This window comes from Capsicum annuum, chromosome 4 (assembly GCF_002878395.1).
Source record: "Capsicum annuum cultivar UCD-10X-F1 chromosome 4, UCD10Xv1.1, whole genome shotgun sequence".
Taxonomy (NCBI): domain Eukaryota; kingdom Viridiplantae; phylum Streptophyta; class Magnoliopsida; order Solanales; family Solanaceae; genus Capsicum; species Capsicum annuum.
In genome coordinates, this window is record NC_061114.1 from 11880518 (window position 1) to 11899385 (window position 18868).

The window sequence follows — 18868 nt, forward strand, 5'->3', positions numbered from 1 at the left end:
TTCTCCTGGTAAATATTTCCAGCAACATGACCCCATAACTATAGACGTCACACTTTGTTGACACTCGTCCTTCCAGTCCATACTCTACAGTCAAACAATTCATTTAAAGATGCAATATACTTTCTAGGTGGGAAAAAAATAAAGGAACAATCAGCAAAACTAAGAGACTAACCTGGCGCAATATAACCCAATGTTGCTAAGGTTTTACTGTACAAATCACCCTGATCTTCACCAAGCAGTTTTGAAATACCAAAGTCACTGAGGTGAGCAACCATATTCTCATCCAGTAAGACGTTACTAGGCTTCATATCACAGTGGATCACAGGCGACAAGCACCCTTGGTGAAGATATTCCAAAGCACATGCCACATCTATCATTATGCTTAGTCTCTAGTTGGTATCGAGGAAGTAGTTGTGCAAATACAAATATTTCTCAAGACTACCATTAGGCATATACTCAAGAATTAAAGCCTTGAAATCAAGATTGGAACAGCTAGTAATGACTTTCACGAGATCCCTATGGCGAAGGCTGCGCAAAACTTCACATTCTGTATCAAAACTCTTGAATGCCGCGTCCACTTGCAGATTAAATACTTTAACTGCAATGACAGTTCCACTTTTGAGAATGCCTTTGTAAACAGAGCCAAAACTTCCGGAACCTATCAGATTACTCTCACTAAGATCATCCATTGCTTGGAGCAGTTCATAGTATGAAATTGTTTCCCGTTTCTTTGTTGACAATGGATCAGCTAGTTGAGGAGCTCTTTTACCTCGCCAATACCATATCCATACAAACACAAAAATGATAGGAACAAATAAAATTTCAAGTCCTAGAAAAAGAAATAGAACTAGCAGTTTTTTCCTCTTTGATTTGTGCTTTGATGAAGTGGGGCATGGCGGGACACTAAATCTTGAAGAACCGCACAATGCTTCATTGTAGATGAAAAATTGACTCGAGAGATTCTTGAAAGGACCTCCTGAGGGTATTTCACCATGCAATTTGTTGACAGAACATTGAAATATTTGAGGTATTGAAGTTTCTCCAACGACATGGGAATAGTTCTCGATATATTATTCTCAGAAAGGTCTAGAAATTCCAAACCTACCATGTTGCTCACTGAGTCAGGTATAGATCCTTGCAACTTGTTGTGTCTCAAAGAAAGGTGCACCAGATTTCGCAACCCTCCAATTTCTCTTCGAATTCCATTTAAGAATTGATTCATCGACAGATCTATAAGTGTTGCAGCCTTTAATTTTCTGATTTCTGGAGGTAAAGAACCAGCCATGTTGTTTGACAATATGTCTAGAACCATTAGATCCTTAAGATTCGATAAGCTTGATGGTATATTGGTACTCAATTTATTGGAACCCACATGTATCTCTCTAAGGGAAGTAATGTTTCCTAAGCAATTAGGAAGAGATCAAGAAAGTTGGTTTTGAGTCAAGTCGATGACATCCAAGCGCTGCAATTTACATAGATTATGACCGATATATCCTGTAAGTTTGTTATTTCTCACTAACAAGCCCTGCAGGCTTCTCAAGTTTCCAGAAAGAATAAGGACAAATAAGCTTCTTAAGTTCCCAACTTCATTTGGAATTCGCCCTTTGATTTCGCAACTGTCGGCGTAAAACTTTAAAAGAGATGTGGAAAGGTTCCCTACAGTCCGGAAACATGCCATTTATAGGGTTGAAAGATAGAGAAAGAACTGTTAAATTTCTGCAATTGGTTGAGGAAGTCAGGAAGCTTAACGATGAGTCGCTTGTTAAATTGTTTCCCTCCAAGTTTAGGAGCTGTAAATGAGTCAAATATCCAAGAGAATTGGGAATCAAGCCAGTGAGTTGGTTGTGTGAAAGCTCTAGATGAGTAAGCTTTGAACAATTGGAGATGGAATGAGGAATAGTCCCTACAAGATTGGCTATGTTGCTCATATAAAGCTCTTCAGTGTTGGGTATGACAGAACACATGTTTGGTGGGAGGCTTCCTGATAGATTATTGTTTGAAGGAGAAATCACTCTCAGCTCGGATATGTTGAAGATCTCCATTGGAATTGGACCGCTAAAACTATTATTCACAAGATCAAGTACCTCCAACTCAACGAGATTGCTTATCTCTTTGGGTATTTCACTTGGAAACACATATAGTGGATTACTAGTGAGTTTAAACAGTTGGTTCAATCTACTTTTGCTAAGATATAAGAATTGCATCTTGTTTAAGTTGTCAATCTCCCATGGTAGAATCCACTAAGATTTTAACTTTTATATTGTTGGTGATACCAAAGTATTAAAAGTAAAAAGTAAAAAATTATGTATAGAAGATAAATATATTTGAACAGAGCCATTAATCTGGCTTCTCTCCATGACTAGTATCACTAAACTTAGATACCTCAATTAATTCAATAACTGAAATTAGTCATGCAGTTAATGTGCAATAAAATAAAATTCTGAAGCAATTAGATACAAGCATTCATAAGATAAAAACAAACCTATGAAATGGTTATGTCCGAGATACATATTCCAATTCACAACTCAATGGTTGAAGTTGTGAACAATTTGATAAGCTTGTAGGCATATGACCATGAAGCTTGTTTTTTTTATAGATTAAGCCCTTTGAGTATTGGGAGACCATTGCATAAACCATTAGGAAGACTTCCTGATAAGCTATTGCCAATAAATGCAATGACTTCGATTCTTGAGATATTGAAAATTGTGGATGGTATAGAACCCGTAAGTTGATTATATTGTATGGTCAACCAGTTCATGTTGTAAAGATTGCCGATCTCTTCTGGAGTGTTTCCTTGAAGTGAATTATCAGATATCTCCAAAGTCTCCAACCTCGAGGCATTCGAGAGTGACGTAGGAATAAAGCCTATGAGCTTGTTACCCCCCAAGTTTAACACTCTTAAGGTTTACAAGACTTCCAATCACTTTTGGTATTTGGCTCTCTATGGAATTGAATTTCAGATTCAAAGACTCAAGTTTGGAAATATTAGAAAATCAAGAAGGGATAGAACCATTGAAACTATTATTCCCAATATTTAGAAATTGAAGCTGGTGTAAAAACCCAAACTAAGAAGGAACCTTTCCACTGAAGTTGTTCACACTTAACCTAAGAAACTTAAGCCGACGCAAGCGTGCCATTTCTTGAGGCAAATTTTCATGGAAATTATTGCTTCGCAAGTCGAGAGAAACAAGAAATAAGAGGTTTCCAAATTCACGTCGAATCTTGCCTGTAAGAGCCATATTGGAAAGATTCAAGGACTTCACTCGTTGGTGACGAGAGACACAAGTGAATCCAACCCAATGACAAATGGACGTAGCGGGAGACCAACTTTCATCCAAGAAGTGAAAGGGGTAGGAAATGATTTGGAATTTTAAAGACAAAAGAGCTAATTGATCAGTGGTAATGTTGGTTTGGGTCATGGCTGAACTAGCCATAAGCAAAAAGAGTGTTAAGAGAAAAAATGTGAAGGCTTTCTCCATTATTGCAAAAATTAGTAGATATGCTCTATAGCATGTGATTTTGAGACTATACATAGCAATGAGGTCTCCCTTTTGGTCTTCATCATTTTGAAAAAAAAAATACTTTGATTCATTCGTTCTGTTATATTCAATGGCAGAGTCAAAATTTTCAAGAGATTTCAAAAAATAAAGAAGTAAATTCATGAAAAAAATCAAAGAGTATCATTACGTAATATATACATAAAAAATATTTTTACGTACCTACACAATGTATTTTTTTGACGAACATGTGGATCCGCCATTGGTCATATCAATTCTAATTTCACCAAGTCTTGTACGTTTCAATCAGCGAAAGACTTGTGCAAGTCAACCAAGTCTTGCTTTATTTTATCTAGATTAGAATTGTATGGTGCAAAAATGGTATGCCATATTGTTAGGGTTTTTGCCCTAATTTTCTTACTATATTTAAGTTTTACTTTTTCTTAGAAGGAAAATAAAAGTTATCATAATTACTTTTACTTTTCCTGAAAGAAAAAATATATTTCTTTTCCATATTTGGCTAACCTCTTTCTTGGAAGAAAGGTTTTGGACATCTATAAATAGAAGACTCCCCTTCTCATACCATAACACAATAGCATCCACAATGTAGTCGTTTAAAGAGTCTCGTTCAGTGGCGGAGCCAGACTTTTGATTAAGGGTGTTCATATTTTCCCTTGGGCAAAGAACTGTTTAAAAATAAATAAATAATAAAGCACTGCTGCACCTGTCAAGGTTCGAACCCAGATTGTTGATGCAGAAATGCACTCTTGACCACTGGACTATACTTCTCTAGCTTGTCAAGGGTGCACAACAACATGTATATAACCATAAATATCTATATTTAACCTATATACTCGAAAAAAAATTTCGACGAAGGGTGTTCATCTGACCACCCTTCGTCGGCTGTGGCTCCGCCACTGGTCTCGTTTAGGTAGAGATTTTCTCTCTCATTAGTTTTATGCTTTTTAATATTATTTTTAATATTAGGTTTTATATGTAGGCTAATTGGCCAAATCACATAATAATATTATGTTTTTAGTATGATTTTCTTTGTCATCTGATTTATCGTCTTATGGTTTGCAAACTAAAAGCTTCCGCATAACGTCCTCTCAATTTTGAGCCCAACAAGTGATATCAAAGACTATGGTTCAATGATCCGATGGTTCAGATTGAGGACATGTTGAGAACAAAGTTGTAACAAATTTGATGACAATGAAGATATATGTCCAAAAGCTATATGTGGAGATAATTGTCAATCATATTTTCAACAATTCTGCTGTCACATATTTGAAAATAAAGCTCACTTTTAACCCTGCTAAAGGGCTCCAATATTTTTAACCCGAAAAGAGCTAATATATTTTTTAATCCCAAAAGCTCCATTTTTAAACATGCCAAACAACAGTGATATATGAAGAATATATATGAAGAACGAAGATCATGCACAAGAAAAAGGAGGATCAAGAATATTTTGAAGAAAATCAAGCAAAAAAGGAGAGATTTGTTAGGGTTTTTGTCCTGATTTTCTTACTATATTTAAGTTTTACTTTTTCTTAGAAGAAAAATAAAAGTTACCACAATTACTTTTACTTTTCCTGAGAGAAAAAATATAATTCTTTTCCTTATTTGGCTAACCTTTTTCTTGGAGGAAAGGTTTTGGACATCTATAAATAGAAGACCCTACTTCTCATACCATAACAGAATAGTATCCACAATGTAGTCTTTTAAGAGTTTCGATTAGGGGCAGATTTTCTCTCTCATTAGTTTTATACTTTTTAATATTATTTTTAATATTAGATTTTTTATGTAGGCTAATTGGCCAAATCACATAATAATATTATATATTTTAGTATGTTTTTCTTTGTCATATAATTTATCGTCTTATGGTTTGTAAACTAAAAGCTTCCGCATGACGCCCTCTCGATTTCGAACCCAACACATTCCTCTAATAAGTTAATTTTACTAACTTATATTATATATACTCTTGAGATATATTTTCACATGATTTACATATTTTATATGTTTATAATGCTTTTATCTCTATCTAGGAAAGAACCTATAGACTTTTACATGGGATGGTTATAAAAGGAGCTTTTAATTATAGTTTATAATTTGTATGAAATTTTGACTTGTTTTAGATTATGTTTTCATGAACTTTCTTTTTTAATAAAAAAATAAACAACATTAATTTGTATTGGTTATTATAATTTAAGGGAATATTTCAGATTATGTGGGCCTCAATGACTTGACAAAAATTGGAGAAGACCAAAAAAACACCAAGTCTTTACAATCATACATTTGGTGGAAAAGTTATTCCTCTAATCAGTCCAAACACTCCCCAAGTTGCCTTCTACTAAAGTTCTATAGTAAATGAATATTACCACAAAATATTTAACTAATCATGCAAATTACCTACAAATTACCCAAGTTATCCGCACTATCCGCACCCCCCTACAATTGGTATCAGAGCTATGTTATTTGAAAAAAATGAGAAATTGGTATGTATTTATTTAAGGAATGCATATTATGATAGAACTAAATTTAGAAATTCACCAAAGTATTATAAATAGTAATGAATAATGTAGACCAATCCCAAAAATATAAAGAACTAAAAAAAATATTATCTGAGAAACGAAGAGAATTAAAAATAAGTAAAGAAAGACTACAGTATAATTTAATTATTGGAGTATGTCAAAAATCAATAAAAGCACAAAAAGAAGAAATATCGTATTTAGAATCTCTAATAGATAACCCAGAATACACATATCAACATGATTTACATACCATTAAATAGATAAAATGAATAAAGAAGAATTCATAATAGATGAAAAAACATATGAAAATCACGAAAGATTAAAAATAAGAATAGTATTTTCTAATTTAGGAAGAAGATATAAGAAAATAGGTGAACATTTATATCTAATGTTAGAAAAAGAAGAATTAAAATTAGAAGATAAATTAACAGCTATGGTAAGAATAACAAAAGAAAATGAAGAAATAGACAGAAAAAAGGAAATAGAAAAAATAAAACAACAAACTACAAATGAAATACGAAAAATAGAAGAAATAAAACTAATAGGATTGCTGAGTTAGAAAAAGAATTACAAATGTTGAAAGACTTATATGAAAAAAGACAAAAATAAAAGGAAAAAGATAAAGAACAAAGATTATTAGATGAAATAAACCAATTCAAAGAAAAATTAGAAATAAAAAATGAAGACTTAGAAACCAAAGAATTAGAAGTAAACACAATAGACACTAAAGAAACAAACGATTATGATTCAGAAAATAGTAAAACATATACAAAAATTTTAGAAAAAATAGAAGACCTAGAAATTAAGGAAAAACAAGAAGCAATTAATAAAAATATAGAAGAAACAAACACAGAAGTAAATACTTTTGATACAAAAGATGACGACAACATAATACCTAGTACATCAGAAATAAGAAAACCTACATATTATTATAAAGATAGGTTTAAAAGGTATAATCTAAAGGATGAATATAACAAATGAACACCAAAATAAATAGTTAATAAAAATTATAACTTCTTAGACTTAGACTGTGTAATAGATGTAGATAAAAGGATACAATTATGGATAGGATATATAACAAAATAATTATTAGACAATGGTATAAATGCAACAGATACACCAGAATATATATAGAAAGAACACTAACAGGAACAGTAAAATTATGGTTTTTAAATTTAATTGAAGATAGTAAAAAGGTATTAAGGGCTGCTAAAAAACGGAAAAAACAATAGTAATTAAACTAACACCTATAAACATATTGAAAAAAATATGAAATAGCTATAAGAGATGAATTTAGCAGTATGACAACAGAAGAAGAAGAACAAAACAAAGAAAAAGATACAAATAGGAATTTAATGTTAAAACTAGCAATATGTAATATGTGCTATATAGAAGAATATACATGTGCATTTAAAGAATACTACTATAAGGGAACAAACAATACAGAAGAAAGTAAAGAAGTAAGAAGATTATATTTTAGTAAATTACCTGAACCATTTATTTAAAAAATAATAAAGAGTTGGGATGAAGCAAAAATAGTAGATACCCTAGGAGCAAGAATAAAATTTCTACAACAATGGTATAGGAATATATGTGAAAAATACAGAGAAGAAACAAAAATGGAAAAAACATTAATAAGAAATTTAGCATGTTGCAAGGATAAAATAGCACCCCAATTTGGATGTGAAAAAAATATTATAAGAAAAGAAAAAGACATAAGAAATATAAGAAGTATAGAAAATCACAATATAAGTATAAGAAACCAAGAAAAAGATATTATGTAAAAAATTATAAATATAAAAGACCATATAGGAAAAAGAAATCTATAAAAGAATGTACTTGTTATAATTGTGGAAGACTAGGACATTTAGCTAGAGATTGTAAAATGCCTAAAAACCCAAAAAAATAAATAAATATCAAAAATAAAGATAGAAAATGCAGAATATATGCAAATAGATTATGTAGATTACGAATTAGAAAGTGAAGATAGTATATATGAAATTTCGAAAAATGAAACAGATAATGAAATAGATTGTGAATCAGATGAATCAAATGACTGAAGAGGATATAAAAATAATAACAAAGAAAGGATATTTAAATGAAGAACGGACAGATCAGAAAATAATATTTGATAATAATATATTTGACGAGATAAAAGGAAAAGAATTAGATTTAAATGTAGAAAAAATATTTAAAATACCAACAATAAAAAGCATATTTAGTAGACGAAAAGAAGAATACTAGGCAGTAAACCAAAAAGAACATGTAATAGACTGTATATATGCAAAAGGTAAAGCTAGTATACCACTAGTAACAAAAAGAATAATTAATAAAGAAATAAACTATATAAAAAGTAAAGACCCAATAAAATACGTACACCTTAGAGGAACAGAAATATTAATAAAAGCATGTTTTAGAGAAGGAATAGATACACCAATAGAATTATATTTAGCAGATGATAGAATTATAAAACCTATAGAAAAAAGTATAATAACTGCTATAAGAGGAAATCTAATATACCAAAAATTTAAATTTATAATAAGCGCAAATTATTCAGTAACAACAACAGATAAAAACATAGATAAGTCATTAGTGCTATATTGGAAAATATCAGGAATAGAACTAACCCTAGGAAGTAAAATATTTACAGCAAGATGTAAAAATCTATATGTATTAACAAACAAAACATAAAATAACGGGAAAAAATAAAATTAATAAAATACAAATTTGAACAATTTATAAAAACAATTCATAACAATGATTATAGTTTCAAAAACATAGATATAGAAGAAGATTTAGAAATAATAAATGATAGAATAAGCACAACAAAAAGAATAGCTTTTGAAAAACTAGAATCATCAGGATCATCAAAAAGAACAAATTATGAAATAACTTCAACAGTTAATTTAACTCAATATTATATAACGGGAACAATAAATGAAAAAGAATATTTAATACTCCTAAATACAGGACAAGAAGAAAACCATATAGCAAAATATCTAGTGAAAGATGAAGAAATAAAATCTAATAGTAATATATGCCCAGATCTACCAAGAAGTTTAATAACTATTAAAGATACAACTGAAAAAGAAATAATAATAGGAGTTAGAAAAATAAAAATAGAATTTGAAATAAAGGAAGATATGCAAAAAGCAGACATAATATTAGGGATAAAATGGTTAGAACAAATAAAAACCTACAATATAGAATATACAAAATTAACCATAACCTACAATAAGGAAAAATTATTAATAAAGAGAGCTTTAACATGAAAATATATGTACTTATGAAAATAATAGTAGAAGGATATTATAATAGATATTATACACCTATGATAGATACAGGAGCAGAAGCCAACTTATGTAGATATAATTGTTTACCAGAAGACAAATGGGATAAACTAAAAACATCAATAGTAGTCAAAGGATTTAATAATGAAGGAAACTTAATTACCTATAAAGCTAGAAATATAAAAATACTAACATCAAAAGATATGCTTTTAGGAATACCATTTTTAGATAAACTATACCCACATATAATAACTAAAACACACTGGTGGTTTACAACACCATGTAAACAAAAGGTAAGAGCAAAAAGAGTCATTAATAAAATAAGAAAAAAGTGGAGTACAAATGCAACAACATATAGTACAAAAAATAATAAATTCAAAAGAAGAATTAGATACAAAAAAGAAATTACAATCATTTTTAGGATTAGTAAACCAAGTAAGAGAATATATACCAAAATTAGCAGAAAAACTAAAGCCATTACAGAAAAAATTAAGAAAGGATGTAGAATATAATTACAACGAAGAAGATAAAAAATAAGTATAGAAAATAAAATACTTTGTAAGGAGTTACCAAAATTACAATTTTCAGACGGAAATAAAAAATTTACATATATAGTAGAAGCAGATGCAAGTGAATATAGTTACGGAGGAGTACTTAAATATAGATATGAAGAAGAAAAATTAGAACATCATTGTAGGTACTACTCAGGAACGTTTAATGAAACAGAAATAAAATGGGAAATAAATTGAAAAGAATTATGCTCATTATATAAATGTTTATTAGCATTTGAGCCATATATTGTATATAACAAGTTTATTGTACGAACAGATAATACACAGGTACGATGGCGGTTAACAAGAAAAATACAAAATTCAGTTACAACGAAGGAAATTTGGAGATTAGTAGTGAATATATTAGGTTTTATATTTACAATTGAAGTAATCAAGACTAACAAGAATGTTATTGCAGATTACATATCAAGACAAAGCTACCCAAACTGATATTACAGAAGACGATACTTTAGAAAAGACACTCAAAACCTTAACTATGCTTTCACTGAAAGTGGATAGTATGGGAAATGAGACCGAAAAGCCAAAGACTAATGAAGTTAAACTGAAGTCTGAAGCTATGACTCAGATAACTCAGCAGTGTGTAGAGAAATATTGATCGGAAGACAATAAAATTTCAGAGATAAAAGGAGACGTTGGGACACTCCAAAAAAACCATAAAATTTATCAATCTACTTCTGTAGGTACAAGCAAATGAGTTAGAAGGAACCTAAATATGAACATGAACAAAATATTTGACAAGCCATTTTTACCAAAAACACCAAAAGATCCTTTGTTTATACCCCACAAACTATTACATATTTAGATAGCCTAAATCAAGACAAGAAAGCTTATAACCACATAACCAGATCATATATTGAAAACATCCACAAGATACAAACTTACTTAAACCTTAAACTCAGAGCTACAAGCACTCAAGAACCAAATTCAGATCATATAACCCAAAAACTACAAGGATACAATAAGTTAATTGCATTACCAAAAACTAACCCAAATCTAGTTAAAACCTATTTCAGTTATGGACTACTCAATATTGTATATACCCAAGACGGAAGTGAATTATCTGCTATACCAGAAATATATAAAGCAATTACCACTTACAAAAAGATAACCAAGTGCAACCTATTTTTTGTAAAGTTCTATACGACACCAACAGCGATATTGTATGATGAAATTAAACCAGTTATACAAGTTGTGAAGATAGGAATGACCCAAGATATGATCATACCCAAAGATAGTGAACAACAAGTTGAAATATCTAAAATAGATATACTAGATTTTTATGCGAATAAAAGAATTATTGGAATATCTACAATTATCCAAGAATTAGCAAATAACTACCTAAACGAAAGTCATGGAGTTATTATTCAAGACACCAGCTAATGATCTATTCAAATTCAAGAGAGTTAACACAAGCAGATAAGGAGGAATTTTAGAGATGGATTATGACACTACTTAATCTAGAGAAATGACCAATTACCAGAGCAATTAAGGAAAAATTTATTTCAGACGAAGTATTGACTAGATACTGTAAATTAATAGGACAGAAATATCTAGACCATCTATGTTCGAGATATAACGGAGAAGATAACATTATTCCAGAAGTTCAACTAGAATAAAAGGAGATAGGGACGCTAGCTGGAAGATATAGGACAAAAGATATAAAGTAACACGGACCGATGGAGAAATAAGACAAGGAGACAAAGCATTAAAGTTATGAAAATGACATATGAATTAGTAAGATAATTTTGTGGCATGTGAATTATTAGAGTACATAAATTATTATGTAACATTATGTAGCATTTACTAGCCTTTTTGACTTTTTTTGGCAAAAGTACCATTATTAGTTTTGTTTTTTGTAGAATAGCTTTAAAAGATACTTTAAGTCTTTTCTACTTTTGTAAAGATAACAAGTGTAAAGTAGGAATAGTCTAGAATAGTATACACATTTTCTCTTTTTAGGTTATAAATAGCAGAAGCATTTGTTAAGTTAAGGCAAGACTTTCTACACGGAAAACAAGCATTCTTGTACACAATAAAATTTTCTCTCATATAATCAATAAAGATATTCAGTTTTACACTAAGCTATGGATGAACAAAGCACAAATTTATCAAATCTACCAGAACAGGTATTTTCATTTATAATTATGAATAGCTAAATTCATAAATTCCTGACAATCATAAGTATAATAAAATAAGCTCATGTTAGTTACTTTATAGTAGAATTATTCCAAGAATAGTATGTTAAGAAGTTTATTAGAAAAGTGGAAAAGGAGAAAAATTTCTAGAACTATGCCATCCTGAAGGTGAAACCGGTAAGGCAAAGAAGCCGTGATAGGGAAGTAACCAAAGTAGAGGCGCTGTTTAGGGGAAAAGTATCCAGATTACCATGCTAATAGTGATTGAAGAACATGTTATTTAAGAATAATTTAGTATATAGTGATCTAAGATGATCATATTTTGTTATGTATATGATTGGAGGGAATATTTTGAAAAATAACATCATATGAAAAATGAATACTTACTGACCTGATGAAATGATAGATGAATTTAAGATACTTGTCTTATATGTACTTAAGGATATAGAGATAGTAGATATAAAGAAAATTATATGGGAAAAGGTATTTGATATTGAAGATGAATTAAAAAATTGGATAGAAGATGAATTAGAACAAATACACTTAAATGACGATAGCTACTATTCATACCTAGATAATTACTATTCAGACGAATATTATACAGATTAAAAAATGTTAGAATATATTAGAAGAATTAGAGAAAGACAAAGTTGGCTATATGAAGAAATTAATTACAGAAATTAGCTTAGAAGAAAAAGAAGACAATTAGAAGAAAGATTACTTGGAATAAAGTTAACCTTAGAAAAAGGAGGTACAAATGATAATTTATATAATCCATATGGAAAATTATATATACATGAACAACAAATGTTAATTGATCACATAGATAACATAGGATTACATATCAAATATAGCACAATTAGAATAAATTATTACACAGAAATTTGCAAAATTACAACTACTATAGGATAAAATGATAGACTATAAATACTTAAGAGCTTGGAGAATAGATATGGAAGGAATAAAATTATTAGAAATAGTCATGAAAAAGAATTTAATAAAATATATAGAAACAAAAGATATGAAATATATAGAATATCTCCAAAATTGTATACGAGAACTACAAAAACGGAGAAAAACAGCAAATGAATATTACCACAAAGCATTTAACTAACCATGCAAATTACCCAAGTTATCCGCACTATCCGCACCCCCTACATGGTTAGTTAAATTCTTCTAATTGTCTTCTTTTATGAAGTCTACTGGTTAATCTGAAACATCATAATCCTTCAATCATTTACTTTTCAATCCGAATTATAATATGGTGCGAAAATTCCCCGAATCAGCCAAAGACTTTTGCAAGTCAAGTAGTCAACCAAGTCTTGCTTTATTTTATCAAGAATTGTCTGGTGCAAAAATGGTGTGTCATGTTCCTCTAATAAGTTACATTTGTTAACTTTACTATATCTGCAAGAAATATTATTACATGATAAACATAATTTTTATAGTTGATCATAACTTTTTTTATAATCCTTTTATCTCTAAGCTAGGACAGAATCTAGGGACATTTACAATCAAGTTACTTTTTACAGTTAGTTTAGCACATTTATATGGGATGGTAATAAAAGGAGTTTGTTTGAGTCGTGACTGAACTTACTTTTAGTTATTGTTTATATTTTACATGAAATTTTAAGAGTATGTTTTTATGAACTCTTTTTTAATAAAAGAACACATAAAAATAATATGTATTGGTTGTTATCATTTTAGGGAATTTTCCTGGTTATATGGCCCCAACGACTTTACAAAATTGTAGAAGATAAAAAACACACCAAGTCTTGCAACTGTAAATGTGGTGTCTAATTTATTCCTCTAATCAGTCCAAAAGACTTTCCAAGTTGCCTTCTATTTGTATATTAATAATATAGAGAATTTTATGAGATAGTATAATTAATTAATTCTATTTTATTTTTAGGTAATATAAAATTTGATTAATTTTATTTTTATAAAAAATTAAAGTATTGGGATTAAACTGATTTTGTTGTGCTTTTAGTAGCAGTTTTATCAAAATAGAACTACTTTCATAGTAAAATGGAATTTTTTTTACTAAAAGCTCTAAAGTTATATGTACACAAGCTATATCAAGAATTTTTAGATGATTAGTTATTTAGTATAGTTTATAATTGATTCTAGTTACTTTTTAAGTACTACGATAGTGTGGAAAATATTTACCCTCTCTATCAAGGTAATGAAATGACCAAAAGAATTTTTGTTATTGTAATATAGGATTGAATAAGGTGAGTTGGTTAATCTAGGCATTAAAAATAAATTCATGATTAAAGTAAAAATATATAATGTAATTGAATTTTTTACAAAAATAAAAATAAAAATAAATCTGCACTTGTGCGTAGAGTTTGTGCCAAAATGTACATTTGAATGTGACATCATGAGTACAATTAAATCTAGACATTAATGAGTACAATTAAATCTAGACATTATTACCCAAAAAAAAAAAAATCTAGACAGACTCAAGATAAAATCACTAAACCAAGAATGTGTGGAATGTAATATATGGAATTTGTTTTTCCTATTTTTATTATGAGTCATTTTCCTAATTTTAACAAACTTGTTTTTCCATAGATCATTGATTATACAGGGAGGAATCATGTTCATCCACAACGACTCTTAATGCTAAATTTTTTATTCTTAAATAGTACTTAACATTTCTTTGTAACGACTGATGTCATTTGACTCTTCAGTTACTTGGTTCCCTAACTTATATGGTCTAGGCGAGCAAAATACTCCTCGCACCGCGAGAACCATGTTGGAGAAAAGTATATAGCTTAGTTTGTGCTGATATCAACCATAGTAATGTTAGCAAAAGAAATCCTCTACTCGTTTTTTTTTTTAAGAATAAGATTTTGGCATAATACATAAATATGATCCTAAACTTTACATCAAATTATAACATTGACCTTAAAATTTGACAGTGCACAAATAAGACTTTTAACTATTCAAAATCCGAACAAATAAACACCCTGATCCTATGTGGCAAAACGTGTGTTGTACATGCAAAACGGTGCACGTCCGAGTTCGAATTGAAGGTTTTTTTTGTTCAACTTTTGTATAGTTAAAGGGCCTATTTGTGCACCAACACAGTTAAAGGTCATACTTATAATGTATTTTTTTTTATTAAGTGGCACCATATGAGTGGATTAGTAATCCTCGTCAGAGCAAGTGAGGTACACGCTGTAGTTGCAAAATCGGAGTGTCTTTTTGTTCAGGTTTTGTATAGTTAAAGAGCCTACTTGTACACTATCAAAGTTTAAGGTCAATGTTATAATTTAGTGTCAAGTTTAGGGTCATATTTATGCATTATGCTTTTTTTTTGTTTTGACGAGAAGATAGAGAATGAAGCTCATTATACTTGAGTGTTGATGCAGTAGTTTCTAGATGCACAATGTGTCCTAAAGTACTAACAACATACTATGCATTATAACATTATACTTTAGTGTGCTGATGCACGAGTTCCATTGTTTCGGGGATTTTTATCTCCAGAATTTGAAGAACTAGTAGGTGATATTCCCATAAAATGGGCAAAGGATGCATTTTTAGACTTGACTCGCCGCCTTTTCCTCAATTTACAGCAATCTTATTATTGTTCTATAGATACTGATACTTATATAGTTATAGTATACGTTAAGCTCAATATGCTAATTGTGCTAAAGTATTAATTTCTTGCTAATGGAGTTTGACGCTTTAAGAACAAAACGATACAGTTGGAAAGGAGAAAGGAGAAAATTCTTGATCAATTATGTATGAATCCTGAACTAAATTCGAAAAGTGATTTTTTTTTATCGCACTAAAATAATTTCGTGTGGACTCTGATTACTTATAACGTCCCTCCTAGCACTAGTGCTAAATGGTCCATCTTTCACAACACAATTGGTATATTTCTTAGCACTATTGGGACTGCATGTATTGTCGCTCACACCGTAGCCTATACCAAGGGCGCTCGGATATGTTCCAACATGATATCTTTCAAAAGCAAACTGTGAGATGTTACTCGAACAGAAGGTGGAAGATTAAGAGGAGGCAGACCCCTGGACCTAATTTAACTAACTGTATATTAAATATACAGGCTTGGTATGTGTCACGCCCCAAGCCGAGGCCCTGGACATGACACACACCCGATACTATTGCTAGTACAAGCGAATGTTCTGGCATATCACACGAGCATACAACTAACACAATGAATAGAGAGCAAACAATATAAAATAAGATTTCTTAAAGTAGATAGTCTTTCATCAATGTTCATTAATATCACTTAACGTCTGAAGATACAATAGTCATGATAAATTAGACAGAAATTACAAGATATTTTTGACAACTAAACTAGTCTGTGAAGCCTTTAATAAGTACCAATACTAAAAGGAAAAAAAATATAAAGAAGTCATCATATCTCATCCAACCTCCTGATAGGCAAGAGGCTCACCAATGGCAGAAGATACAGATCCTAATGAGGCGTTGACCACGGACATGAAAGCCAGAACCTATATCATGAAATGATGTAGCGTCACAGACGGTCAATACGTGGAATGTAGTGGTATGCTAAACTATTTCAGGAGGGTAATACATTAATAGATTAAATGACAATAGAATTTAAATGTAAAAGAAGACAACTGGAAAGGAACAAGAATATAAACTAAATTTATAATTGACCAAATAATGTAGATTTAATTGCTTTGATTATTTGTGGGAGAAAGTAGTGAACCGTCATAAACCACCATGTGAGTGCATGGAGTCTGATCTCAGCCCGATCAACTAAGCCCGGGCATAGGACGTGACATGACATAATTTTCTAGCAAGTATCCATGGTTATCCCCTTTTCGGGACACATAAAAAAAGAGTCACCCGACTTGCGAAATGATCTCTATCCTATGTCGACAAACATAGTTTCGAGAATTTATCATTTAGACCGATGCCTTCAAGGTCAGCTAACCAACTCCCTTATGCTCATAATGTTATCTTACTAATTCATGTTCATAGATTAGCCATATTAAGCTCATATTCATGATTTATCCACTTTAGGGCTCATGCCTAAAAATTAACCAACTTGGGTTCATATTTAAGATTAAGCCACCATAGCCTCATAATTAAGTATTAACATCACTAGGACTCATGGGAGGTAGAATCATAATTCATTAAGTCATATTAATTCATCAGTGAAGGATTTTCATAACTTTATCAGGAGTGAGCCTTTGGAATGTACATGTTCTTTTTAGCATAGTTTATGAGTTTGGAGATCATATCTTAAGGTAATAAAGACATTTTTCAATTAATTCGTAGAGCTAGAAGTCATATGGACCATGTGATTTTGTGTCATGGTTCATAAGAGAGGGATTTTATGATATTATGGAGATCATGGAAAATTCAAATCATCATACAATTGTTATTGTAACACCCCGTACTTTTGGGCTAGAATCTAGACCGTCGTTCCTACGTGTATAGACCCAAACTAGATATTCCTTGTTAATATATGGGTGGTTATCAATCTTATAGTGCGGGAATACCTTTGAATATGAATTGAGGTCACAAAAATCCCTTAACTCTAAGACGAGTTGAATACATTTCTAGCGATTAAGTTTCAGTAGACGTTTAAACTTGGTTCAAATTGCATCGACAATAACTTTTTGTATATATCGAATTAGAGGGCTACTATATTTCAAATGAAAGGTCTTCGAAGTAGCTTTTCAACTATACCAATTTTTCCAAAATCCGGTACCCGAGCAAAAAGTTACTGCCATTTTTGTGAGAGAGGCAGTAGCTGCGCGCGATTAGTGTGGGACGTACGCTTCGTTGCACGCACCTAATTTTTAGGTTCTATTTTTGCATTTTTAAGGGCAATTTGGACCTTTGCCTCACCCAAGGTCTATCCATAACATAAGATTCCCGCCCCAAAAGCAGAATACACTCCATAATTCAATTTTTCGTCTAAAATTAAAACCCTAAATCCTTTCCCTCAAGATCAAGAATCAAGATCTTAAGTTCAAGACTCCAAGAAAAGGGTCAAGATTCGGGTTCCATCTATCAAGATCTAGGTTCCATCTTTCAAATCTTAGAGTCAAAGGTACGTGGGGTTTATCCTAAAAACTACATGGGCTTGTAAACATTAGAGCATGATTTAAAGATTATTAAGCATGAATTTTAAAGGGGTTTTGAAATCTATACTTAAATTATGTATTCCAAATGTTTCAATGTTACTATTGCTTTGGCCTTGTGGTCTTTTCCCCTAAATTGATTTACATGTATATGTATATGTATGAAAATTGAGATTTGAGATTGTTTGAGAGCACAAATTATGAATTCCCTCTCATGTATTGAATTAAAGTTTATGATTTTGTCGGAAAAGAGTTGAAATGTATGTTTTACGATGTGAAAATAGTTTTCTCAATGTCATAGTATTTGAACATGATTTAGAGATGATGAGAGGGTGTTTCTTGAGATATCTATGTTTTGTGTTAAAGAGAAAGAATTGCATGAAATTAAGAATTTTGACATGACCACCTTTGTTTATTGAATCGTTGATAAAGATAATTGCTTGCATGGTTTTACATGAGTTTTAAGGAATGAGTTTCTTGAAAAGAATTGTTGATATGGTGGTCCTGAATTTCATAATTTGAGAATAGAGACATAATTAGCTATAAATGGCTCAGAGAATGTGACTTGCAAGTCTATGGTATGATGATATCATGTAAATATATGCCATAACAAAACTAGAGTCTTCAGAGTTTGATTTTCAAAGATTGCATGTTGTAAAGAATTAAAAATGGGGTTAAAGAGGGTTAGGTGGTTACCCGAATAGGGCATGAGTCAATTGACTCATAGCCTAAAATCGTGTTTTGC

General features: G+C 30.7%; 2 protein-coding genes across 2 annotated transcripts; both read right to left on the bottom strand.

The window, feature by feature from the left end:
* Window positions 1–389: 389 nt before the first annotated feature.
* Window positions 390–1285, bottom strand: LOC107869152 (probable LRR receptor-like serine/threonine-protein kinase At3g47570). The gene is made up of 2 exons (XM_016715715.2): window positions 1102–1285; window positions 390–976 (listed from the first exon to the last, which is right to left on the bottom strand). Exons 1-2 carry the CDS (start codon window positions 1283–1285, stop codon window positions 390–392), a joined length of 771 nt encoding a protein of 256 aa, XP_016571201.2.
* Window positions 1286–3065: 1780 nt separating this feature from the next.
* On the bottom strand, window positions 3066–3479 carry LOC107869151 (LRR receptor-like serine/threonine-protein kinase EFR). Its single transcript, XM_016715714.2, has one exon. It carries the CDS (start codon window positions 3477–3479, stop codon window positions 3066–3068), a length of 414 nt encoding a protein of 137 aa, XP_016571200.2.
* Window positions 3480–18868: the final 15389 nt, after the last annotated feature.

Coding starts and splice junctions, on each gene's coding strand:
- LOC107869151 (XM_016715714.2), bottom strand. CDS start 3,479: ATGGAGAAAGCCTTCACATTTTTTCTCTTAACACTCTTTTTGCTTATG.
- LOC107869152 (XM_016715715.2), bottom strand. CDS start 1,285: ATGGCTGGTTCTTTACCTCCAGAAATCAGAAAATTAAAGGCTGCAACA. Junction 977..1,101: donor CTCAGTGAGCAACATGGTAG/GTTTGGAATTTC, acceptor AAATACCCTCAG/GAGGTCCTTTCAAGAATCTC.